This window comes from Electrona antarctica (genome assembly GCF_951216825.1).
Source record: "Electrona antarctica genome assembly, chromosome: 16".
In the NCBI taxonomy this organism is placed as follows: Eukaryota; Metazoa; Chordata; class Actinopteri; order Myctophiformes; family Myctophidae; genus Electrona; species Electrona antarctica.
This window is the reverse complement of record NC_136797.1, coordinates 36,189,198-36,213,848: the sequence shown is the minus strand read 5'-3', so window position 1 is coordinate 36,213,848 and position 24,651 is coordinate 36,189,198. Positions and strand designations below refer to the sequence as shown.

Here is a 24,651-nt window from a genome sequence, read left to right as displayed (position 1 = left end):
ATAAGAGATATTTCAATTTTCAATACATGCTTCTACTTCCACTACATGTCGGAGGCAAATATTATACTTTTTACTCAACTACAATTATTTGAAATCATGAGTTACTATAGTTACTTTGTAGATTGGGGTTATTAGGAAAACATGCATTAACCACTTTTACTTAAGTAAAACCTCTCACTAGATATTGAACTAGATATTTCATTTACACCACCTATAATTGACTGAGTGTAAAAATGTACATTCGTACACTCCCAGGGTTCAACGAACAGTGCATGTTATGTTCTCTTACAGATCCCCGCTCAAACTTGTTGCCGTTGGTCTCTGACTTGCTGAGCTTGCGTTCTCCGGTGTCTCCCATGTCTCCATATATGGTGAGGAAGACGGCAGCGTCGGTGCCGGAACCGTAAGCGTCACCCGTCATGATTGACACGTTGTACGTGTGAACTGGAGGAGGGCACAGACAAGGTACAACTTTACACCAGTGGGTCTCAAACCTTTTCTGGTCAAGGACCCCCAAAATGATACTCATTAGCCTGCGGACCCCCCATTTGAAAATATATGCCAAGGACCACCATAAGTGATTTTCAACCATTTTCATTTCATCTCCTATTTAATGGCATTTCTATATCTGGGACCCCATGCAATGTATGTTGTAAAATCAAAGTTAATTTAACTCTGAGAGTGTACAAATGGAACCAAATGTTGGACCAGTTAGGGTCCATTTGGTTCCATTTGTACACTCTCTGAGTTACAGACACATAAGGGTCCATTTGGTTCCATTTGTACACTCTCTGAGTTACAGACCCATAAGGGTCCATTTGGTTCCTAACTATCATTTAGCTGGGGACCACCTGGAACTCCCTCAAGGACCCCTAGGGGTCCCGTGGACCCCACTTTGAGAACCTCTGCTTTACACTATACATACAGTACTGTATCATCTATATATACATATACTAATGGCATCAGGGGTCTCCATATAAGGACATAAAAGGGACACAGACAGGTACTTTGACATAGCCCCCACCAAGACATATTGGTCGGATTGGCGGTCATGTAGTGGCCTAAACCTCTACGTTTTAAAATAAGATCAAATAAATTAAAAAATGTTCACCTATCTATAATGACATGCCCAATATAGAAACACTAGGATGGAAGTGGATAAAATATATATATTGTTAGGGTTGATAATTACTTGCGCAAGCAGAGCGTGCAAGTAAAGTTGTTTGTCCGGTGCTCCGCTGCGTATGCCGTGGCTGCATGATTTGAGAGTGACGTAATGAAGATATGTACCAATGTCAGGGTATAACTGGCTCTCGATGGTGACGTAATGAAGATATGTACCAATGCCAGGGTATAACTGGCTCTCGATGGTGACGTAATAAAGGTAGGTTTCAGATTACATACATGTATACATAGAGGCATTACCTTTAATCCACCCGACACTGAAACATATCTTTATTACGTCACCATCGAGAGCCAGTTATACTCTGGCATTGGTACATATCTTCATTATATCACTCTCAAATCATGCACCCACGGCATACGCATAAAACAACCCAAGTAACCACAGTATACTATTCATCAACTTAGAAATTACATATACATATAAACTTGTATATATGTAAGTTGTACTGTTTATATGAAGATATGTACCAATGCCAGGGTATAACTGGCTCTCGATGGTGACGTAATAAAGGTAGGTTTCAGATTACATACATGTATACATAGAGGCATTATCTTTAATCCAACCGACACTGAAACATATCTTTATTACGTCACCATCGAAAGCCAGTTATACCCTGGCATTGGTACATATCTTCATTACGTCACTCTCAGAATCATGCAGCCACGGCATACGCATAAAACAACCCAAGTAACCACAGTATCAACTTACAAATTACATATACATATATACAACCTACATGTATACATGTATATATGTAAGTTGTACTGTTTATATGAAGATATGTACCTTTCAGTGACTAGGTACGTAGCACATAGCTAAACCTAATAACTCAATATTGAAACCAATATTTCACAGAGAGGCTGAGATGTGAAAGTTTGTAGCGGTCGGCAGTACTTGCACGCTCTGCTTGTGCACTAGTAGGCCATTTATGGCCTACTTGTGTGCAACGCGCAAGTAGGCTGTATTGGGAAATGGGAAAAATCCAAAGTCACACCTGGACTTGTCTCACGTCACGTCACGGCACTCACACATAAAGACTTGTGTGTATCCTACTGTAAAACTTGTGTGTACTCTAACACAGACACTTGTGTGTACTGTGTGTACAATACACACAGACAGTGACTGTAACTGCATGTAGCATGTGTGCATGTATGCGTGCGTGTGCGTGCGTGCGTTCGTGCATATGGACATACGCTCCAGTGCGTCGTCAACTTCGACCTCAGTGACCTTCAGGTTGCCGTCCCGTGACAGTTTCTGAGTGATGATGTCAGAGGGTACCAGCTCTCTCACTATTTCTCCATCGTCCTCTGATTTGGCCAGCCAGCATTCACATGGGAAGATGGTGGTTTCTGAACCCTGGAGAGAGACATTCACATGAGAAGATGATGGTTTCTGAACCCTGGAGAGAGACACTTCAAGTACCACACTGTGCATGGATGCATGCCTGTGTGCAATAAAGTCATTCAACCTTTTAGTAAAGAGAACACCTCCACCTGCTGACCAAAGAAAGGATTGTTTTCTCTTTGTCAACGGGTCTCTCATCAGAATCAGCTTTATTGCCACATCTCATCACAGATTTACAAAGTATAAAAAAGAGTGACATGTGTTTTTGTGCATAGTTCCTGTTCCCATATATAATTTTTCCTTAGAAAAAGAAAGAAGTAGAAGAGGGGGGGTGGGAAGGATATCAAGATCAGCAAAGTCAGAAATCTACATAACATAAACGGTAGTCAAGTTTGTATTCTATTGATAACTTTTTTTGATGAATCAAATAATCCAACATCTGGCTTTCACTCGTGACATCATGTGGCAGCCAGGTCTATGGACTTTTAATGTTTGCTTTAAGCAATGCTACATTCTGCATAATGAGTACTTTCTACTGTTGGTACTTTAAGTACATTTTGATGCCAATACTAATGGTACTTTTACTCAATTAAATTTTGAATTCCGGACTTTTACTTGTAAAGGAGTAGTTCTACATTGCAGTATTGATACTTGTACTTATTAAGTAAAACATTTGAGTACTTTTTCCACCACTGGGTACCTTTCCCTTCCTGAGCAGCCGCCTGATCTCCACTCGGTCCAGGTGCCATCCGGGGTTGATTCCTCGGTTGTCGTGTTCTACTCGAATCTTCTCAAACACGTCGCCAATATCCTCCAACTGCAGGACACAAAATATGCAATCTGTAACACTTCTTAGTACAGGCTAGGGCACATCCCAGATCCCAGTGGGCCAAGTGATTAATACATTGACCACATAACTGCGATGTACTCTTGAACTGTGGAATTAATGTCGCTGCAGAACTGCCTAAAAAAAAGCTTTAGAATCCTCCAGTGGCTTCCAGCGAGGTAAGGATTAAGGAACATGCATTTAAGAACATAAAAACCTATGTTATGCTTTGAAAGCCTCAACAGTAATGTAAAGTATACATCATTAAGTCAATGCGCAAAAACGGTGGCATGGTCCTCCTACCAACCAATTAAACTTAAAAGCCTGCAGTATCCTGGGTCCTATTCTAGTTCCTAGTATTTCCCTGCACCAAATCACTTCCTGAAAATAGCTGCATCTATCTATGACACGTTGTGAACTTGTAGATCAGCTATTTTCACAAAATGTTTGTCTGCAGAATAGGGACACAGGATTTCAAGTGGTTAATGTTGGCAGTTGCTCAAATACTCTTGCTCAAATACAGTATTTAAGACCATAAGCTAGTCTTGTTTACCTCGACAATAAACATGTCGTCAGCTCCTCTCTCAAAATAAAGCCTCCTCTCTCTCTTGTTCACACACAGAGACTTCTGCTGGCTGCAGACTGCATTCCGTCCATACAGGACAATAGAGACGTCTGCGTCCGTCCCTGCTCCAAACTCATCACTGGTGCAGATTTTAATCTCGTAAGGCACAACTAAGGAAAACACAAGACGACATTATTAAGTATTAATATATTATGCACATTAGATACTTGTTGTACTTGAAGGTTTCTGATCAACAGCGATGATAATGTAAGTGCTGGATTAGTTGAATATATGCCATACATACATACATGGTGTATAATACACTGTCTGAAGAGTGTTAGGGAACAGGTCCCTGGCAATGGCTCCATCATCTTCCCCTGTGTCCAACCACCGACCACACGGGAAACATAACTTTTGGCCAAGAGATGGAGCATCGATCTCTACCGAGTCAAGGAACCAGCCTGCTGATCCTCCTCCTGAGACATTGATGCGAATTTAGATCCATTTGCGTGTGCTGTATGTGTATATTGTGTACAATAAAAAAAACCCTAGTCTTCATTTAAACCTGCAATTCGTAACGTTTATGTTCTACATCAGTGGTTCTCAAACATCCATGTCAAGGACCCCTACATTGATACAAATTGATATGTGTTTGAAACGATTTAGTGCCAGGGGCCGCCGTCCTCCATAAAAGAACATCTGTCAAGCCCAAAAATAAATAGGGCTTAACTGTTCCTCAGTTTAATGTGGACCCCTTGTAAACCCCTCAAAGACCCTTGGGGGTCCCATCTATGAGTGTCCTATGTACTCAGGATTGGAACCGAGGTCTCCTACGTGATAACATTTCTACCATTCAGCCAAGAGACAAAAAAAGAATAATACAACAATATTTGTCTTTACCACGGTTGTCATGTCCAACGCATATCTTCTTGAGTTGTCCCAGATCCACAGCTTCCACAATGAATTCATCGGTCATACCCTGCTCAAACTTATTCCTGTTGTTCTTTGAAGCCTTCATGCTTATTGCGCCTGTTGATGTGCATCAGGGGATATTGAGGTATTATCTAACCTGTGGCCTGGGCCGCCCCTCATGGGCGACAAAGTTCACAGGGAGTGGAGGGGGGGACTTGTCTAGCCTGATAAACCATCCTGGTCACGTGAATTCACATAATGTGAATTCATGTGACCAGGATGGTTTACCAGTTGTCTGCATGGGGGTAATTATTGTCAAGAATTGTTGCCAATTTAAGCATTTAGCAGATGCACTTAATCCAGAGCGATTTACAGTAAGCAAGAACAACACATCAAATAAATAGAAATAGTCATCAAGGATCATAAGCAAGCTAAGAGCCTAACATCCGTCTAACAGTCAAATATCTGTACAATGAAACTATACACTATGTCTACATAAAATGCTATCTAATTGACATACGTTTAGCCTTTGCATACACCATAAGGTCGTTGAGGCTAGTGCAAGTGGTAAGAATGCATCAGTGTGTCTGTTGTTGTTACCTGTATCATCCTTTGTACCATACAGGATCATGAACACGTTGGCGTCTGTACCGCCATACTTCTTATCACCTGTGTTTATCTTTACTGTGTAGGTTGTGGACATGGCTGTCACAAGAGAACATTGAGCAAATGAAACTCACCCAACAGCAATCACAAAGTAAACTTGGGATTGCTCAATATATTTATTTGTCAAGGACCTGAACATTAGGCTATTTCATGCGTTGCAGTGACAAGAAACTGCAACAAAATTACAAATAAAAGATTAATCTAATTCAGGAGGAAGGGAGCGCTCGTTTTGTGTCACGCCATAAACAATTCCGTCCACCACAGCTTGTCAATTCATACGGCGCACTCATCGGCTGCTCGTTGCCAGCACTCGCCAGCCTGAGGGTTCACTAGGGCGTGGCTTGCGAGCCTCAAGGCTGTCGACGCGGCTGCCTTAAGTAATTTACGAAAGTAAAAACAAGCGCTCCTCTTCCCCAACCCTATAATTTACAATACCAACATGACGCTTGTTTCTCACCTTTCTGCTCCAGACCCAGTGTAGCTTCAGAATCTTCATCATCCTCATCATCACCCTTCTTCATGAAGGCCTCATCCACAGGAACCAGCTCCCTGGCTATCTGCCCATCGTCCTCATCCACAGCCAACCAGCGTTTACAAGGGAAGTAGTATCTAGAATAGCATTGTCATATCTTTTTTAACTGTCATTTATACTTGGCCCTGGTTTGGTATATGTGAAATGTAATGTCGCCTAATGTGTCTAATGAATAATGATAGTGTCATAATTTGTGGTATGGGGTCGAATATAATATGATATCTAAGGTGATTGATTGATTTACTTACTGGATCGAGATGCAGTATATAATCCAAAACAAAATAGTGGGTACAACATTTAACGTACGTGGTGTCATCTTTGCTGTCTACTATCTCCACTCTGTCCAGGAACCAGCCAGCGCTGGCCCCGCTATTGTCATGACGGATCCTTAACTTCTGCAGAACCCCGAGTTCTACTGCCGTGACCGCAAATACATCCTCCTGGACAACACAGGACAGGCCAGGCACAGAGAGTGAAGACAAGTCGGGAGTCATATGGGTCCACGCTTCACTACGCAGTCCAAACTGCAGCTCACCTGGCCTCTCTCAAACTTGTTGAGGTTGTTGGCCCTCCGGAGATGTCTCTCTCCTGTGTCACCCGTCTCTCCGTAGATGTTGATGTAAACGTTGGCATCAGTCCCCGCCAGCCACATGGTCCCACTGAACACATGAACCTCATACAAGATCGCTGCAAGGCAACCAGTCATACAATTAAATTCACCAAAATATATAATATGTGAATAACCGTAAAACTTATTGTAAAATTAAGAAAACTCTCTCCTCTGCAAGTTTCATATGGGCACTGAGCATTGGCATACGCAGGCAGGGAGTGACATCCGGCAGGAACTCGTTAGGAAGATTTTCAGCCAAATCTGTGAACTCCGTCTATACAGTATCTTTAATGCAGTTTTCTCTTTAGTGGGTTGGTCAGGTCAATCAATTTGCACTTGTGCATGGGCACTAAGCATTGGCACGTGCATGCAGAGATTGGCCAAGCTCATATTTCACTTTGAAACAGGTTGAGAATCACCGCTAGAGCCGTAAAAATCTTCTCTTATGGGGGTCCCTGGCATATCTTTTCAAATGTGGGTCCGTGGGCTAATTAGTGTCAATTTGGGGGTCCTTGACATGAGAAAGTTTGGGAACCAATGCGTTTACAAATAACATGTCACAATGCTCTCCTCACCTTCCAGGTCTTCAGAGTCCTCAGACAGCAGCTCAACCCAAAGCTCCCCGTCCTCCTCATCCTTGGCCAGCCAGCGGCCACAAGGAAACGTCAACGAAATCACCACCTCCTGCAGCTGCTCAATGGTCTCGTACTCTTCCTCCTCCTTTTTCTTCTTCTTCTTGTCCTTTTTCTTGTCTTTCTTGGTGTCCTCCTTCTTCACCTCGACCTGCACCATGCCCATGGTCAGCCACTTCAAGTCCACCGTCTCCAGAAACCAGCCATCACCAATGCCACTTCCATCGTGGCCGATGCGCATCTTGTAGATTTTACCAACATCGAGGCCCTCAACCTAGGAAGAGCACAACGTTACATTAGTCATCCTATTTACTTGCATGTAGAACACTAGACCAGTATTTCTCAACCTTTTTAATTTCAAGGACCCCCAGTTTGATGTGCATCAGGCCACAGATTTCTTTATTTTTTCAATGTTTTCTTTTCTTTATTTTATTTAATTTATTTATTTTAATGCAATATACTAGATAATCATTCTATTTGGGCTATGGGGGGTGCTTAATGTCTGATTTAACATATACTTGCTTGGTTTCTTCCAATAAATCATGATATGTATATCCTATATATATCCAGCCTTCATCAGTGACACTGATGACGAAGGCTGGCTAGCCGAAACGTCTGTCCATTGATGATGTAAAGAATAAAACAGTGACGCAGTCTGACTGTCTTGGTCTGTGCGACCTTTTACCCTTATTACAATGATGATTTAAGCAGGAGCAGGTAACGCACCTTAATTCAGAGCGCGGTGGGCACAAAAGTTACCTTAATTCAGAGCGCGGTGGGCACAAAAGTTACCAAATGCATTGCTTAGACATAATGAGACAGACAGACCTTGAAAATCTCAGTGGTTCCACGCTCATAATTGTTGGAGCGGCTCTTGAGGTTGATGAGCTCCGTTTTACCATGTTCTCCATAGATCTGACAGAAGACGTTGGCATTGGTTCCAGCCGCATGACGGTCCCCAGTGACCACTGTCACTTCATAGTTTATCACTGGGAAAGAATCACAGAATGACTGATTTCACGGTTTCGGTTCACGGGGTGTTGTGTTGCATTGAACACTGAGTTTAGGGATGCAACAGTTCATTAAAGTAATCAAAAATGTAATAAAAAAGAATAGATTTCAATAAAGTAATCAATATTATGGTGGAATAAAGAAATTCAATTCACTGTATTTGGTCAATTTTTAAACCAGTGAGACGCCTGGGGGCGAGAAGCGTGCACTGGCCATATATGGAGCGTATCTTGAGTGTACAGGGTGTGATGAGGTCAGATCAAGATATGGAATGTCGGAACGGGTCAGCTACATATATGGAGATCTAAGGGTGGCAGCGGGGGCAGTCTATTGAATGGTTTGATGAGGGCCCAGGTGGGGCCAGGCCTTAATTTTCGGGCCTATTGAGAACTCTAGTTTTCGCCGGCTGCCGGGCACGGCTGCACAAATAACTTTGGTCTAGAGTTTAAATGGACAGGTATCAGTCAAAAGGGAGACATCGAAAAGGAAGGATGGATGGGGAACGATCATATGGAATGTCAGAACAGGTTCTGAGTGACATATATCCATATACTAATATTGATGACATCAGGGATCTCCATATATGGGCTCAATTGTGACAGCAGGTCGCATTTACTATGACATCAGGGATCTCCATCCCTGATGATGTCATGCGATGTCACGAGACCTGGGCACCATATATGGGGCTCTCCCCATGTATGGGGATTTTGAGTGATACACTGACGTTCGGAAATGCATGATTCCATAGTTAAAGGTATATTCAGTGATTTGACTTAATTCAAATATCACTTATTTTTTCTTTTTTTCTGGATAATCCTCCCTACTATAGAGTGTGCTGACCATATAAGGAGTTCCTCCCTGTCCCCAGTGAGCCCCTGGGGTCAAAAAACCCTAGTTTCAGTTTTGGTGGTGGGTGGCAAAGCCTTCATCCAATCAGGATGAGAGGGGCCTTCCTCCAATCATGATCGAGTGGGGGCGGGCCTTGGTGCACATGCTGTTGGCCTGTTGCACTTCCCCCCCACTGTAGAGCGTGCATGTGCACATTTTGTTACCGGGCGGACTGGGTGGTTTTTCAAATCACCCAAATCACTGAATGCTCCTTTAACTGTAACCTTTGCGGCAACCACCGTGGTTATCATGAGACTGTCACAATATGAACATATATTGGCATTCCCATATATGGGCTTAATATTGAACACAGTCAGGGATCTCTATATATGGGCATAACAGGGATTGTATTAGGGTATCAGCTGGGAATGCCCATGTATGGAACTTTTTCACGTGATGTCACAATGACCTGGGGCTTGCCTGGTGTGAGCGACGGGGATTTGAGTTAGGTGACAAAAAGGTTTCATAGTTATCTGCGACCTCCGGTCACAAAAAAACAGACTTTTTCTATTTCAATTTTCTAAATCATTAAAAAATACAAAACATTATCGATCTTACAAACACAATTTGAATTTCTTTCACTTCGAGAGATATAGGCCTACTGTATAAAAAATGAGAATGAATATGAAAAACATCCTTCTTGATTTTCAGTTAATCCATAAAAGACATAAAAAGTACTGTTATTTACATAATGGTATAATTATGGTCATTTACATTGCTCAACTTCCACGACTTCGCTGGGATAAATCTCGATCTCCACCTTCCCATCAGCCTCATCCTTACAGAGCCAGCGGTGGCTGGGGAACATGTACTTTTTCCCATGGACTGGCACTGTGATCTGCACGTTGTCCAGGAACCAACCTGCACTCAGACCCTCGTTGGTATGGCCAATAAGCATACGATGAATCTATGATCACAATTGAAGTAGATGTGGTACAATTAGCCATTAGGACGTGACATGTTTTTGTAAACAATCATCAAACAAATATCATATGGCTGCTCATAAACATCATATATCCATTATCTCCACCAGGCCAAAGGTCCGTCCGTCCGCCCGCCCGCCCGCCCACCCAAAGACCTCAGTTCCACAGTTCCCAAATACCTTTGCAGTTGGTCAATGACAACTACGTCATTTTCTTGAATGAATCATCATAGCATATTTGTCTCTCCAGGCTATGTGATACACATCCTGCAGTATACCAGTAAGTCGCCCTGATCGAGCCTGAGGGCGAGAAGTGACCTAAAGGGCGAGGTCGCGTGCACGCATCCTACTGGGTGACGGCAGACTGCTGGCCGAGAAGTGACCTCAGCTCCATATATGGAGATCTAAGGGTGGAAGCGGGGGAAGTGTCTTGTTTGTACAGGGTTTGATGAGGGCCCAGGTAGGGCCGGGCCTTAATTTTCCGGCCTGTTGAGAACTCTAGCTTTCGCCAGCTGCCGGGCACGGCTGCACTAATAACTTTGGGGCGGGCCCGTCTAGAGTTTGAATGAACAGGTAGCCTATCAGTCAAAAGGGAGATATCGAAGAGGAAGGACAGGTGGGGAGGGATCAACATATGGAATATCAGAACAGGTCAGCTCCCTATGGAGATCTAAGGGTTTGAGGTTTGAGGTCAGATGTAGTGTTGTTGGCCGGCTCCATATGCAGATCTAGGTGATGATCCAGTCTTCTCCATGTATTGCTATCCAGGGTTTGATGAGGTCAGTGTCGTGATCTTCATATATGGAGACGGCCATATATGGTGGAGTGACGTGTCATGAGGCGTGACCATATATGGAGGCGTGACCGACCGACTGACGGGAAATGCAGGTTTTCATAGTAAACTGAGACCTACTGTCGCAACAAGGCTATGGACCAAAATGGGACAATCATCGGCAATCTGTCCATCCAGATTTTGAGATCTACACTATAACTAGCCAATTGCATATCTAGCCAATTACATGTATGGGGATCCCTCTGTTGTTTTGAGGTTGTATTTTCATTATTTGTCTTACGAAGAACAATATAGGGCTTACATGCAAGGAAATGTCCACCCCTGTTTTGTTTTCAAAAATTAACCTTGGCATATGAATTTGAGTTAACTATAACATTGTAATGTCATCTCCTAGTGATGACAACATGCCACATTTCTTTGATGTGTTCACCTGAGGAGACATGATAATAGGTCCATTAACTACATGAAACTACACTGTCAAATCCTGAGCGTTCATTTACTCTCTTGAGGGTGTACAGTTGGGTGCCACCGATATTGTCCCTTATCATTTGACCCATTTAGGCCTGACCTCAAAATTTTAAAAAATCCTTCTAAATCCTCCAGTTTTCTGAAATAAATATTTTCACGATTTTTCAAAAATAGCAGACCTACAAGCTCGTAGCGCGCCACTCGGTGGCGCGCTATGAGCTTGTAGATCTGCTATTTGTCAATAGCTAAATTATAACATAATGTTTAAAACACCAAAAGGGGTTCCCACCCAAAATGGGTTAACTGACAACATGACAACATGCCACATTTCTTTGATGTGTTCACTGTCCAAAGATGTGTCTCCATGGTTGCACCATAATAATGTAACAACAGTGCTTTACTGTATACCTTCCCCCCACTGCCCTAAGCCTTTTCATGCAAGCACACAACCCCAAAAACATTGTCAACATCACATGATCCCGTCCGAGAGAGAGATGGAGGGAAATAGGCCATGCCTCCTGGCAGAAATGTGCGCTCTAATTCAGCCCACCTTTCTAACGTGTTAGATAGACAGACAGACAGACAGACAGACAGACAGACAGACAGACAGACAGACAGGCAGGCAGGCAGGCAGACAGGCAGGCAGGCAGGCAGGCAGGCAGGCAGGCAGGCAGGCAGACAGACAGACAGACAGGCAGGCAGGCAGGCAGGCAGGCAGACAGACAGACAGACAGACAGACAGACAGACAGACAGACAGACAGACAGACAGACAGACAGACAGACAGACAGACAGACAGACAGACAGATAGATAGATACCTTTATTATCCCGCCCAGTTAAGTTCACAGCAGTTAAGCTTTACAGGTAAGAGTATGAAAAAGTACTGTTGTGTACAGTAAAAAACAAGGCAAAACAAAACAAGAAACATCAACAATACAAAGCACATACTTGTCCAATGTCAGCAGTCTCCGCTATAAAAGTGTCAGTCTGTCCGTCCTCATAGTAGTTTCCCAGGTCATTATGGGAGACCACCAGCATCATTCTGCTGGTGTCTCCCTTCTCTCCATACAGCTTGACGAACACCCTGGAGTCAGAGCTAGCCCCGGGGATATCGCCTGTCTTAATTGCAATCCAATAGTTGATATCTGAAGAGAAATGGAATTACATATACATTTCATTAAATTAATCTGGTAATTAAAAAGAAACCACACAATTTACAACATGCCTTCATTAAGAGCAGGAAGCGAATATAAAAGCATTTAATGTATCGTAAGTAGGGATGTCCTGATCACGTTTTGCTGCTCCCGATCATTTGATTTTGAGTATCTGCCGATACCGATTTTTCCCGATCCGATATTTATATTTTTATAGAACACATTTATGCCATATCACAATTGTACAATATATAAATCCTGTCTAATGTCATGATATGGATATAATATTGATGGGATAGGGATGTCCCGATCACGTTTTTTTCTCCCGATCCGTTTCCGATCAATTGAAAATGACATGATCGGCCCCGATTTCCGATCACGTGATTGGATCGGGACAACCCTAATCGTAAGTGTCAGGTAGAATCCTTGTACTGCATGGGTCCAAAATCATTACTTTTTAGATAAGGGAAAAAATAACCTTACAACGCTCCAATGGATCCGTATTTAGTTTTAAATAAATAATAAATAAATACACCTGGCATCCCTATTTTTGGCATGTCATTATAGGCCAATATCTTAAACATCTTCCAAAATAGCAGAAATAATAGATCTACAAGCTCACAACAACACATGAGAAAATGCGACACAATTGTGATCTTGTAGATCGCCAATTTCCGTTACTTTGTGCGACACTGTCATGCAACGTTGTAGGGCATTCCTTTTGAAAAATGAAGATAGAAGCTTTCTGCCCGACAAAGATAATGAGACATCTATCTCTCTTTCCTTCCTTTTGAGCACTCTTTACTCACTAAAGAGGCGAAGCCCTGGACCAGCTGGAACTAACTCACGGACAATCTGACCATCATCTTCATTGCGGTCCAACCACCTGAGGAGACATGATAATAAATAGGTCCATTAACTACATGAAACTACACTGTCAAATCCTGAGCGTTCATTTACTCTCTTGAGGGTGTACAGTTGGGTGCCACCGATATTGTCCCTTATCATTTGACCCATTTAGGCCTGACCTCAAAATTTAAAAAAATCCTTCTAAATCCTCCAGTTTTCTGAAATAAATATTTTCACGATTTTTCAAAAATAGCAGACCTACAAGCTCGTAGCGCGCCACTCGGTGGCGCGCTATGAGCTTGTAGATCTGCTATTTTTCAATAGCTAAATTATAACATAATGTTTAAAACACCAAAAGGGGTTCCCGCCCAAAATGGGTTAACTGTCCTTTTGCGCAGATCACGCAAACCTCAGCAAAAAGAAAAGGACAATATCGATGGTTACATGTACGGATGTAACCAAATCGACCCTTATTGGACCATTTGGTTACATTTGTACACTCTCAGATTTATAAATTAACATTGTAGAACAGCCATTTGTAATGTTTACTGGATTAAAAAAAGAACAGTATGAAAATCTGATCCTTCTCTCCTTCTCTCTTTTCCCCCCGACATGCAGGTCGAGGCCGTGCAAATCAGGTGTGCCTGACATTTCCACCAGTTATTCATTGCCACTCTCGCAAAAATTGCTTGCTCAGGTTGGTACAATGTCAGGTCTCTACTCTGTATGAAAAGTGTCTGGAGACAACTTGTTATTTTGCACTATAGGCTATAATAAGACTGCGTTGAATTGAATTGTGAGATTGTATAGTCTACCCTATCCCAGGGGTTCTCAACGTTTTTGGCCGGGGACCCCCGGAAATGCTTTGGCAATGTCTCGGGACCCCCGCCCCGCCCCCTCCCGACCCCCAATATAAATTGACTGCTACAATAACCTTAAACCATTTTGGGCAGGAACCCCTTTTGATGTTTTAAGCATTGTTATAATTTAGCTATTGAAAAATTGCAGATCTACAAGCTCATAGCGCGCCACCGAGTGGCGCGCTATGAACTTGTAGGTCTGCTATTTTTGAAAAATCGCGAAAATAAAAATTTAAAAACATTATTTTTTTTTTTTTTAATATTTTGGGGACCCTCCAAAATAATTTGGCGACCCCCCGAGGGGTCGCGACCCACGGGTTGAGAACCCCTGGTATAGTCTACCCTATCCAGTGGTTCCCAAACTTTTTAGCTTGTGACCCAAAAGAGAAATGAGACGCGTTTGCCCGGGACCCAAACTAGTGAAAATAGCCAATTTGCAAGCTCACAAAACATCACTTTCGTGAGCTTGTAAGCTATTTTCAGCTACTTCTTAAACATCTGCTTTGAAATTCATGGAATTTCTTAGATTTTTCTTTGATTTCTTCACTACTGAAAAGAAACCATTGCATTTGTTTTGAATTCATGACATTTTTTGCTTTTTTGGGGAATGTTTTTGGAAATTGTTTTTAAAATAATTATTAACAAAAATGTAGGAAACCAAAAATATAGGGATATTTTGTGACCCACAAAAGTGGACTCTATATCTGACTTATAGAGAATGTTATTGTCTATGGTGACAGGCAGATGTAACCTGGCACCATGCAGCTCAGCGTGTGCTTAACTAGAGGACAGACAGGCAGGCAGACAGACAGACAGACAGACAGACAGACAGACAGACAGACAGACAGACATGGAGCTGGCTGACCACAGTGTATTTAGTCCCTATTTGTAACCATACTCTGCTCCATCAACTCCCTAACTAGTTAAGCACCGGCAACTGGAGAACAACCACAACACTATGGAGCTGCTAGTGAAATCCATCCTTATAGTGTACACAGCAAGCTTATTATGACTTAGTTTTTATCTCTTTTTGTTTTCACTTTTTGTTTTTAATTTCAGTTTAGTTTTAAATATATTTTTTTAAGTCATGGATCTGCTAGTCTATTCTTGTTTTTCAGCTTTAGCAACAAAAAAAATCCAAGCTTATAAACACAGTAACACACAATACAGTTTAATAACATTTTGTATTTATTTATGTTAGTTCGTAACAAAATAGTATATACAAGTATATGAGCAGGGCGGACTTTTACCTATTTTACACCCCAGCTAAATGACAGAGAGTTGGTAATCAAATGCCCTTACACTTGAGAGTGTAAAATGAAACCAAATGGACCCGGGTTTCATTTTACGCTCTCAAGAATTAAATGATACGTAGGTTGCAGAGTTAGTTCAGTCAGATATACTCGAGGGGTTTCATGCTGTGCTCAAGGGCGCATACGTACGGCCCAATCCCAATTGCCTCCCTCAATCCCTGAGCCCTGAACCCTCATTGACTTTAGTGACGTCAGCTGTAAGTGCTTGAGGGTGAGAGGTTGCAAAGGCTCCAAATTGTTGTGAAAGGAATGGGACAGCACTTTGAAGATGAGTCCGCCATTACTTTGCATCACTTTATAAAAACTGTCCTTATTCACAGACAGAATGTCTATCATGTCTATTTTAGTATTTAAGCTGATCGTTTTATTATTAGTTTCATAAATACACTTTCCTGTGTGATAGGGGTTGTAATATTCATATATAATAATATTCATTATACATTGCATTTCCATATTCTTTTACTTTGCTCATTAGTCATTTGTCATCATATTTCCCTTATTATTATTATTGTTATTAAATATATAGCCTATCCTTCCATTCCGTCTCCCTTTGAGAACAGTGAGAAAGCACTATTGTGTTTGTTGACATTCTAACCGCGATACATAACTAATTTGCATACTTAAATGATTGACGTTCGGAGGATCCACCTCATTCCCCTGGTAACGCTATGAACTGTGGGTAATTTCTTTGCCAAAGTCAGCTAAAGTCAGCATCGATGCTGACTTTGGCAAAGGGCACATAAAGGGGCGGGGCTGAGCCCTCGCAGACTTCACATGAACGCGCAGCTAAGTCAGTGAGGGCTCATTGAGTCAGCAAGGGAGTGGATTGGGATTGGGCCAGTACTCAAGGGGTTAATATGCTGCATTACTATGTGGGTGTATTCACTGTGTGCAAGACCCACATGTCATTCGCTGATGTGGCAGTCAGCTGACCAATTGGGCGGGGTACTTAAGCTCACTAGACTGCATGGTTCTTCCTGCCTTCCTTCTGCTCATGGTTCCTGGTTGTTGTTATGTGATGTTTGTGCCCACCACCACTGGTGGGCTCTGTTATTTATGTTCCCCATGGGGGGTTGTTATTGTATATCTACTGTATCCAGGGCTGGACTGGCCACAGGGCATACCGGGCATTTTCCCGGTGGGCCGTGACCGTAGGGGGCCGCCATGATTTTTTTTGACAGGCAGGCAGGCCAATAGGCGGCAGGCCACCAGGTAGCGCCCCCCCTGACCCCCCCGGCGGTGCAGTGCAGGGGTGGGGCCACATAATATTATGTTGCTTAGGGCCACTACTGTTTGTATCATTTATGTTGTTCTGTAAAAGTGGTGGTATTAGGGCTTGTTTGTGTGTGTGCCTCGACGGAGTGGGTGGTAGAGTTTCTGCTATCTGCGCGCTGGTTGTGGTGGGCCGGTCTGGGCCAAATTCACGCGAAAATGCCCGGGCCGAATTTTTGTCCCAGTCCAGCCCTGACTGTATCTCCCTGCTCTTAATGTTTAATGATGGGATTTAATTGTGGTGAGCATGGAGAAAAATGTAGCAGAGCCGAACGCCAAGATAAAATATTATATGCACACTTGTATTCTCATTCTATAATAAATATTGGTTAAATCGATTCGTGACTTATCTGACTGACATTATTGTTAAACATCTGCATTACTTAATTTACAAGATGTCTAATTATAGAGAATGTAGAAGAATTGTTATTATGATCAACATTTGCCTGTTATCTCTCCTACTATATATGGTACCATACAGCATTGTAGGTTGTGGACAAAATCTTATCCAACGACGACAAAATATAGTTTTGGGTCTGAGAGGCTAAAATGGTGGTCTGTAGCTCAAATGGCCAATCAATAATGGGCCCAATAATGGTTCTTGGTTAGCTCACTGTCTTTCTATAATGGCTCTTGGTTAGCTCACTGTCTTATACCTTACTTATTTACTTACACAAAGCTTATGGTGTCTCTCTCAACCTGTGCCACAGGTACATGAGCCAGGGGGTGACCCCAGACCCCCAAGTCCAGCTTCTTCTCAGCCCTGAGTCCATTCTCCTGTGACATGTGAATGCTGGACCCTAGAGCCTGCCCTAAATCTCTGACCACTGCAATACACCAGAATGCTATGTGCAGTACTCAACATCCAAGGCTGAGTGAGAAGATGGCAGCCAGGAGAATGAGGCTGGTCGGTGCCATTGATACTGGGAGCAAAGTACTGGCCAGCTAGTCAGATGTATATGGAGGATGCAGGAGATGACTGGAAACGCCGCTGGAGGGCTCATCATGAACTATAGTTTTGACGCTGGCAAGTTTATACAACTGATGAAGTCAAGTGAAGACGGCTCAAGGTAGGAACTTTGTTTTTTGCTTCTTTGCTAGTGCATGCTTGCTTGTGTTGTATGCTGTGTGCATTTTAGCCGCAATTTGCAACTCTAGATATTTTTATAATGGGATGAATCTAGAGTTGCAATACCCTCCATTGACTCCCCACTCATCATTTTGCGTTTGCGATCTGCTTGTCTTAAACGACGTTAAACTCACCAACATTGCAGCTGTAGTCCAAGCTTGAATTATTTTCTTTCAATCTGCCGAGCTTGTTTTTCATAAAAATCCCCCGTAGACATGTTATGAGCTACTTTCTGTCAAGAAATTCTGTGCAAGTGATTCTTTTTCTAAGTGCTGGAGTTTGGAAGCGCTCGTCGTAAGTCACTGAACGTCCCTGCATGCATCTGTTTCGCATTTGCACATAATGCAGGAGGCAGCAGCGCGACCCCTTAATACAAACGAGCGCTTCCAAACTCCAACATTTCTTCTTCTTGACAGAAAGTAGCTCATAACATGGGGATTTTTATGAAAAACAAGCTCGGCAGATTGAAAGAGAATAATTCAAGCTTGGACTGCAGCTGCAGTGTTGGTGAGTTTAACGTCGTTTAAGACAAGCAGATCGCAAGCGCAAAATGATGAGTGGGAAGTCAATGGAGGGTATTGCAACTCTAGATTCATCCCATTATAAAAAAATCTAGAGTTGCAAATTGCGGCTATGTGCATTTGTGATTCAAGCTGATACGTACTATCACTGTCATTTTGGGACCCAATTACTGGTTAGCAATGAAACATGTTCTGTAACGGTTTGTGGCTCTGGAATTGAATGCTGAGGCTGCAGAACACAACATACAGATACAGTGTGTATGTTGTGTTGCATCTGCCATTGAAGGTATGTGAGTTGTAACAGGGAACAGTATGTGTGGCTCTTGATCACTTCAATAATCCGATGAGTGAATTTGCTATTTCTTTTTGATTCAAGCTAGTGGTTTTGGGCTTTGACATAACATCCAACAATTCCAAATGTTAATTTTCAATTGAAGACTGATAAACAGTACGTTATGTGTGTTGTGTTGTGTTGTGTTGTGTTGTGTTGTGTTGTGTTGTGAGTTATTGTGGCAGGCTGTATTGGTTCATGACTGGCATGGTGGCAAAGAATTATTTCTTTCTTTCTTTCTTTCTTTCTTTCTTTCTTTCTTTCTTTCTTTCTGTGTATAAATATATTTGATGCATTCAAATATGGCTGTATGTAAATGTGTCTTTGAAAACTATCGATTTTGTATTGTCCAGCTCATAATTGTAGCCTGTGATAGTGTGATTAGTGAGTAACAAGGAAGAGAAAATGAACCCCCACTACTATTGTGTCAGGTAGGTCTATGATGGATCCACCCAACACAATAGTGGTGGTCCCCAGGTTGCTCTTAAGCGTTATTCATAGTCTGGATTTTCAGTGGTGAGGTGACCACCGAACTACACCATGACGTCACGAGCCGCGGTGAAGAGCAAACCACCGCCACCGCCCCAACCCTTCTCTCTGTTTTTACTCGCCACCGCTCAACGTTATTTCAGCTCTGGCGGTCAGCTCACCACCGGAGCGGTGATCACCTCACCACCGAAAATCCAGACTATGAATAAATAGGCCTTTAGTCAGGATGGTGGTCAAAATCAGTTGAAAACCCCTGCACTAGAGTGTACATGATATTTGTGTAAAACAGTATTGGATTGTATGGCAGATTATGATAGGTGATGATCATTCATATTCTTCTTAAAACAACAAAAATACCATGCCAGTGATTGCCATTTTGCCTTCACACGTTATATGATCATTGATACGTAGCTTGCGGAGTTAGTTCAGTCAGATATACTGATAGTTAGTTCAGTCAGATATACTCCAGGGGTTTCATGCTGTGCTCAAGGGCGCCTAGAGTACATACTGTATAGTGTATACTCAAGGGGTTAATAATTAATATGCTGCATTACTCAGCTGACCAATAGAGCGTCGCAGTCCCGCCCCCTACCATGGACCAGCAAATGAAACCCAATGCATTTTTCCCATAGACATTTCTTAAAGTATTTATTTAAAGACGGTTACGCCGCGGACAAAGCCAACTCGAGTCGTGACAACTCATGACAACACAAACAATATTTTGGACCAAACAAATAATTACAAAGAAGAAAAACAACAAAAAAAGTGTTGTAACCTGCCGTTTTTTTCTTCTTTCTAATTATTTGTTTGGTCCAAAATATTGTTTGTGTTGTCATGAGTTGTCACGACTCGAGTTGGCTTTGTCCGCGGCGTAACCGTCTTTAAATAAATACTTTAAGAAATGTCTATGAGGAAAATGCATTGGGTTTCATTTCCTGGTCCAGGGTAGGAGGCGGGACTGCGACGCTCTATTGTGCGGGGTATTTAAGCTCACTAGACTGCATGCTTCTTCCTGCCTACCTTCTGCTTATGGTTCCTGGTTGTTGTTATGTGATGTTTGCTCCCACCACCACCCCAGCACCACCGGTGGGCTCTGTTATTTATGTTCCCCATGGGGGGTTGTTATTGTATATCTATCTCCCTGCTCTTAATGTTTAATGATGGTGTTTAATTGTGCCGAGCAGGGAGAAAAATGTAGCAGAGCCGAACACCAAGATAAAATATTATACAGTATGCACACTTGTATTCTCATGAGTTACAGTTGGAGGCCATCGATATTGTCCTTTTCTTTTTGCTGATGTTTGCGTGATCTGCGCAAAAGGACAGTTAACCCATTTTGGGCGGGAACCCCTTTTGGTGTTTTAAACATTATGTTATAATTTAGCTATTGAAAAATAGCAGATCTACAAGCTCGTAGCGCGCCACCGAGTGGCGCGCTACGAGCTTGTAGGTCTGCTATTTTTGAAAAATCGTGAAAATATTTATTTCAGAAAACTGGAGGATTTAGAAGGATTTTTTAAAATTTTGAGGTCAGGCCTAAATGGGTCAAATGATAAGGGACAATATCGGTGGCACCCAACTGTATCTGACTGAAATGAAATATTGCCTTTCCTGTCACAAGGGAACTCAGTGGCTGCAGACTCTGGTTGGCCCTCTTCCCTGACCAGCACCTTGTCCAGGTACCAGCCACAGCCTCCACCGCGGCCATCATGGCCCACGCGAACCCTGTTCACCTGGCCCAGAGTCACCGACTCAATCAGGAATTCATCGTGCTACAAAAAAACATGAAGTCATATTAAGTTCAGACACGGGTTCCAATTTCAACCTGGCATCCCTATACTTCGGTAAAGTCATCAAAGGTCAACCTTTTCAGGCATTAAAACATAATAATAATCACAAATGTTCAGAAATTGTAAATAAATAAAATATCAAAATTCTTTCTAAATGTTTTAAATATGTAAAAACAAAATCAAAAGGTTAACAAAATATTAAACATTAAACATTAAAACAAAAGTCCAATAATAAATATAGTAGATTTACAAGCTTGTAGATTTTTGCTATTCGTCATGCGACAAAACGTATACGCTGAAAGTGGTTCACATAGAACAATTATTAAGTATTATTCCTAATATTCATCTTCAAAGTTATCAAAAAATAATTGTACTGTGAATCAGGTACTCACGGCTCCCTTTTCAAACTTGTTGGCGTTGTTTTTGCTCATGAACATTAGGCGGTCCCCTGTGTCACCCAAGTCACCAATGACATTGAGGAAGACACTGGCGTCAGTGCCACTCCCACTGATGGTGCCGGTGCAGATGGTGACACGATACTTTATCACTGAGACGGATGGAAGCAGAGAAGAACTCTTAGAACATTCTATATGGCAGAAAATGACACAATGCAATTAAGCAATATTACACGAGAGGGGTGCATATGTTGGTTAGACATACTAACAGTCCAACAGTCATTAGTCCGACAACACACTCCCGACATGCGTGGCAGGTTAAAACTAACCCGTGGCAGGTTAAATCGAACCTGTGGCTCCCGACATGAGTGCCAGGTTAAAAGTGAAACTAACCCGTGGCAGGTTAAAACTGACCCGTGGATTCCTGTAAGGCTATAGGTTTAGAGTTTGGGTAGGGTGTCAGACTAATGCCTGTCGGACTGTTAGTACGTAGGACCAAACACATGCACCCCTTACCATTTTTTACAGTCTTTGGTAGGACTCGACCGGGGAGTGAACCTTAACCTCCCTGTCTCAGGGCGGACACATGGATCATCATTAGCAGAGGACGCTTTCTGGAGTCACTAGACAGAGCCCTCTGTAATCCACAATAAGCCTGTTTCCAGTTTAAATATTCATCACGAGCTAGAACAGGCGAACAGCTGTTATTCGGCTGTTATTTTCGGCTTATGGTTAAAATTGTGTGTGTGTGTGTGTGTGTGTGTGTGTGTGTGTGTGTGTGTGTGTGTGTGTGTGTGTGTGTGTGTGTGTGTGTGTGTGTGTGTGTGTGTGTGTGTGTGTGTGTGTGTGTGTGTGTGTGTGTGTGTGTGTGTGTGTGTGTGTGTGTGTGTGTGTGTGTGTGTGTGTGTGTGTGTGTGTGTGTGTCAGTGTGTGTGTGTCAATCATAGGCATGTATATGCCAATGTATGACTTGACTCGTGTATCTTTGCGCAATCTACTTCTATGCCTGCATGTGTTACTATAACAACCACCTCACTGTCATGTCCTGGTTTGCACCCACGTCCCACAAACATCCCCCCCCCCCCCCCCCCCTGTTTTAGGCCTCACTCACACCTAAACACACGCAAGACACACTTGTGTCCTGTGTCTTCTGTGTGTTATGGGCCTGGCCGCCTCAATGCATTTCCAATGGGAGTCACATGGTTTGCCATGGCTGTCTCCCCCCCCCCCCCCATGCAACAAGGTTGTGTCTTCAAACCATGTGACTCCCATTGGAAATGCATTGTGGTGGCCATGACACACAGAACACACTGAACACACTGAACACAAGTGTGTCTTGCGTGTGTGCCACTATTAAACACGGACAAGACACGGACAAGACTAGCCTGGCTAATAAGCCAGACTCAAATCACACTGTCGTGTGGCATTTGAGTCTGGAGATGCTGTGTATGGATCTTGTTTCCCGGGGGGCGGGTTCAAACATTTTCTCTTTGACGCAATTGGTCAGAGCTACTGTCAGTCAAAGGTCTCAAGCATTGAACGTCACTGTACCAAAGCCCGCCCATATTGCATACCGTGTCCCGATTGGCCACACCAGTTCTCTGGTGTAGGAAATGGGCGTACAATTGAGCCTCTCCAGACCGTAATCCGCCGGCAGGCAATTTTTTTATGCCAACGGCTGATTCGGTCTGGCTTATTAGCCAGGCTAGGACAAGACAGCCGTCTCAATAGTGTGACTGAGGCCTTAGGTGTGAGTGAGGCCTTAGCACACAAACAAACACAAACAACACTGACTGTGCCAATGTGCATGCGTGTGTGTGTGTGTGTACGTTTGTATGCGTGATCCATTACAATAGGTGACAGTGCCTGCATTATTTTGTCTCACAAGGCAGAGGCTCGGGGATGAGGGCACCGGTGGCTGGCAGCTCTCGGTTGATCTCGTTATCGTCCTCGTTGACGTCGAGCCAGCGTCCACACTGGAAGTTGTACTTCTCCCTCGTCAGGGTCTTCATCAGAGTGGCCTGAGGAAGAGGAAGATTGTATTGTGTTATACATAGGTCCACCACAGGCCTCGTATCAGCCCTGTGGCCATCTTGCCTCCTCCTGGCACCTTTCTTTTTATAGTTTGAGTATAGGCCCACTGTACTTTGGCAGAAATATAGGGCTGAAGTGGTTAATGTACAGTATGTAAGGGGAGGCGTCCAAAGGCGTCCTGTGGCACTGAGTGAGTTTTAATCAAAATCTACAAAGTAACGAGTAAGTTAACTAAAGTAAGTCACTTTCAAATATTTGTAGTGGAGTAAAAGTGAAAGTATTGAAAATCGGAATAAACAAAAAAGCAAAAACAAAAAAATACCTCAATTGTGTACTTTAGTACAGTAATTGAGTAAATGTACTTAGTTACTTTACAAGACTGATCATCACCACTATACCCACCAACGATAATAAAGTATGTATTTGAACAAAATATATCACTTAACACCCATTTTAAAGCCTAATATTGACAGATGAAACAAAGCACTGAATGGATCTCACCCTTGCTAAATGCCAGCCAGCAAATGGACTCCTCTTCTCGTGCCAGATTCTTATTTTGGTCAGTTTTCCTATGTCTGACAATTCAATCTATTGAGAATAACAGAACGAAAATAAATACATTGTGAAACGGATTTCTGATAATATAGGAGATTGCACATAGATGCACTATTAAGTGTGAACATGCAGTTCATTCTCACCATGAATTGGTCCAACTGGCCCTGTTCAAAACTGTCCGATTTGCTGTCCAGTTTGATCTCGTCAGACTTCATGCCCTGCTCCCCGTAGATCTGAAGAAACACCACAGCATCGGTTCCTGCCCCCTTCTCGTCTGTTGTCCAGATCCACAGAGACCATGGGTACTCTGGGGCAAAGGAGGAGGTACCGTGCATTCAGAAATAATCTAACCGTAAAGCAGTGGTGGAAAAAATGTACTCACATTTTTTTAAGTTTGGTAATTAAAATGTACATTAAAAAAGTATTGGCATAAAAATGTACTTAATATACCAAAAGTAAAAGTAGTCATTATGTAGAAAGTCTTCTCAAATATAAAATGCATGTAAATCTTTTGAAAATAGCAGACCTACAAGCTCACAATGGGAGCACATATACATATTTGTAGTAGCGTAAAAGTACAATACTGTATTTGCCTCTGGTGGTA

At 42.6% G+C, this 24,651-nt stretch overlaps 1 protein-coding gene across 1 annotated transcript in view; it reads right to left on the bottom strand.

The window, feature by feature from the left end:
* loxhd1a (lipoxygenase homology PLAT domains 1a) overlaps positions 1-24,651 on the bottom strand; it is a gene marked incomplete at both ends in the record, with an annotated part of 62,305 nt that overhangs the window by 15,708 nt on the left and 21,946 nt on the right. The window contains 20 exons of the mRNA XM_079524014.1: positions 290-444; positions 2,380-2,542; positions 3,231-3,347; positions 3,910-4,091; positions 4,230-4,397; positions 4,822-4,950; positions 5,434-5,538; positions 5,957-6,108; positions 6,338-6,471; positions 6,567-6,718; positions 7,217-7,547; positions 8,102-8,262; positions 9,887-10,079; positions 12,304-12,500; positions 13,319-13,395; positions 20,864-21,045; positions 21,456-21,610; positions 23,344-23,479; positions 23,994-24,080; positions 24,191-24,354. Coding sequence (XP_079380140.1) covers positions 290-444; positions 2,380-2,542; positions 3,231-3,347; positions 3,910-4,091; positions 4,230-4,397; positions 4,822-4,950; positions 5,434-5,538; positions 5,957-6,108; positions 6,338-6,471; positions 6,567-6,718; positions 7,217-7,547; positions 8,102-8,262; positions 9,887-10,079; positions 12,304-12,500; positions 13,319-13,395; positions 20,864-21,045; positions 21,456-21,610; positions 23,344-23,479; positions 23,994-24,080; positions 24,191-24,354 — 3,140 coding nt within the window. The remainder of the gene's footprint in view (positions 1-289; positions 445-2,379; positions 2,543-3,230; positions 3,348-3,909; positions 4,092-4,229; positions 4,398-4,821; positions 4,951-5,433; positions 5,539-5,956; positions 6,109-6,337; positions 6,472-6,566; positions 6,719-7,216; positions 7,548-8,101; positions 8,263-9,886; positions 10,080-12,303; positions 12,501-13,318; positions 13,396-20,863; positions 21,046-21,455; positions 21,611-23,343; positions 23,480-23,993; positions 24,081-24,190; positions 24,355-24,651) is intronic.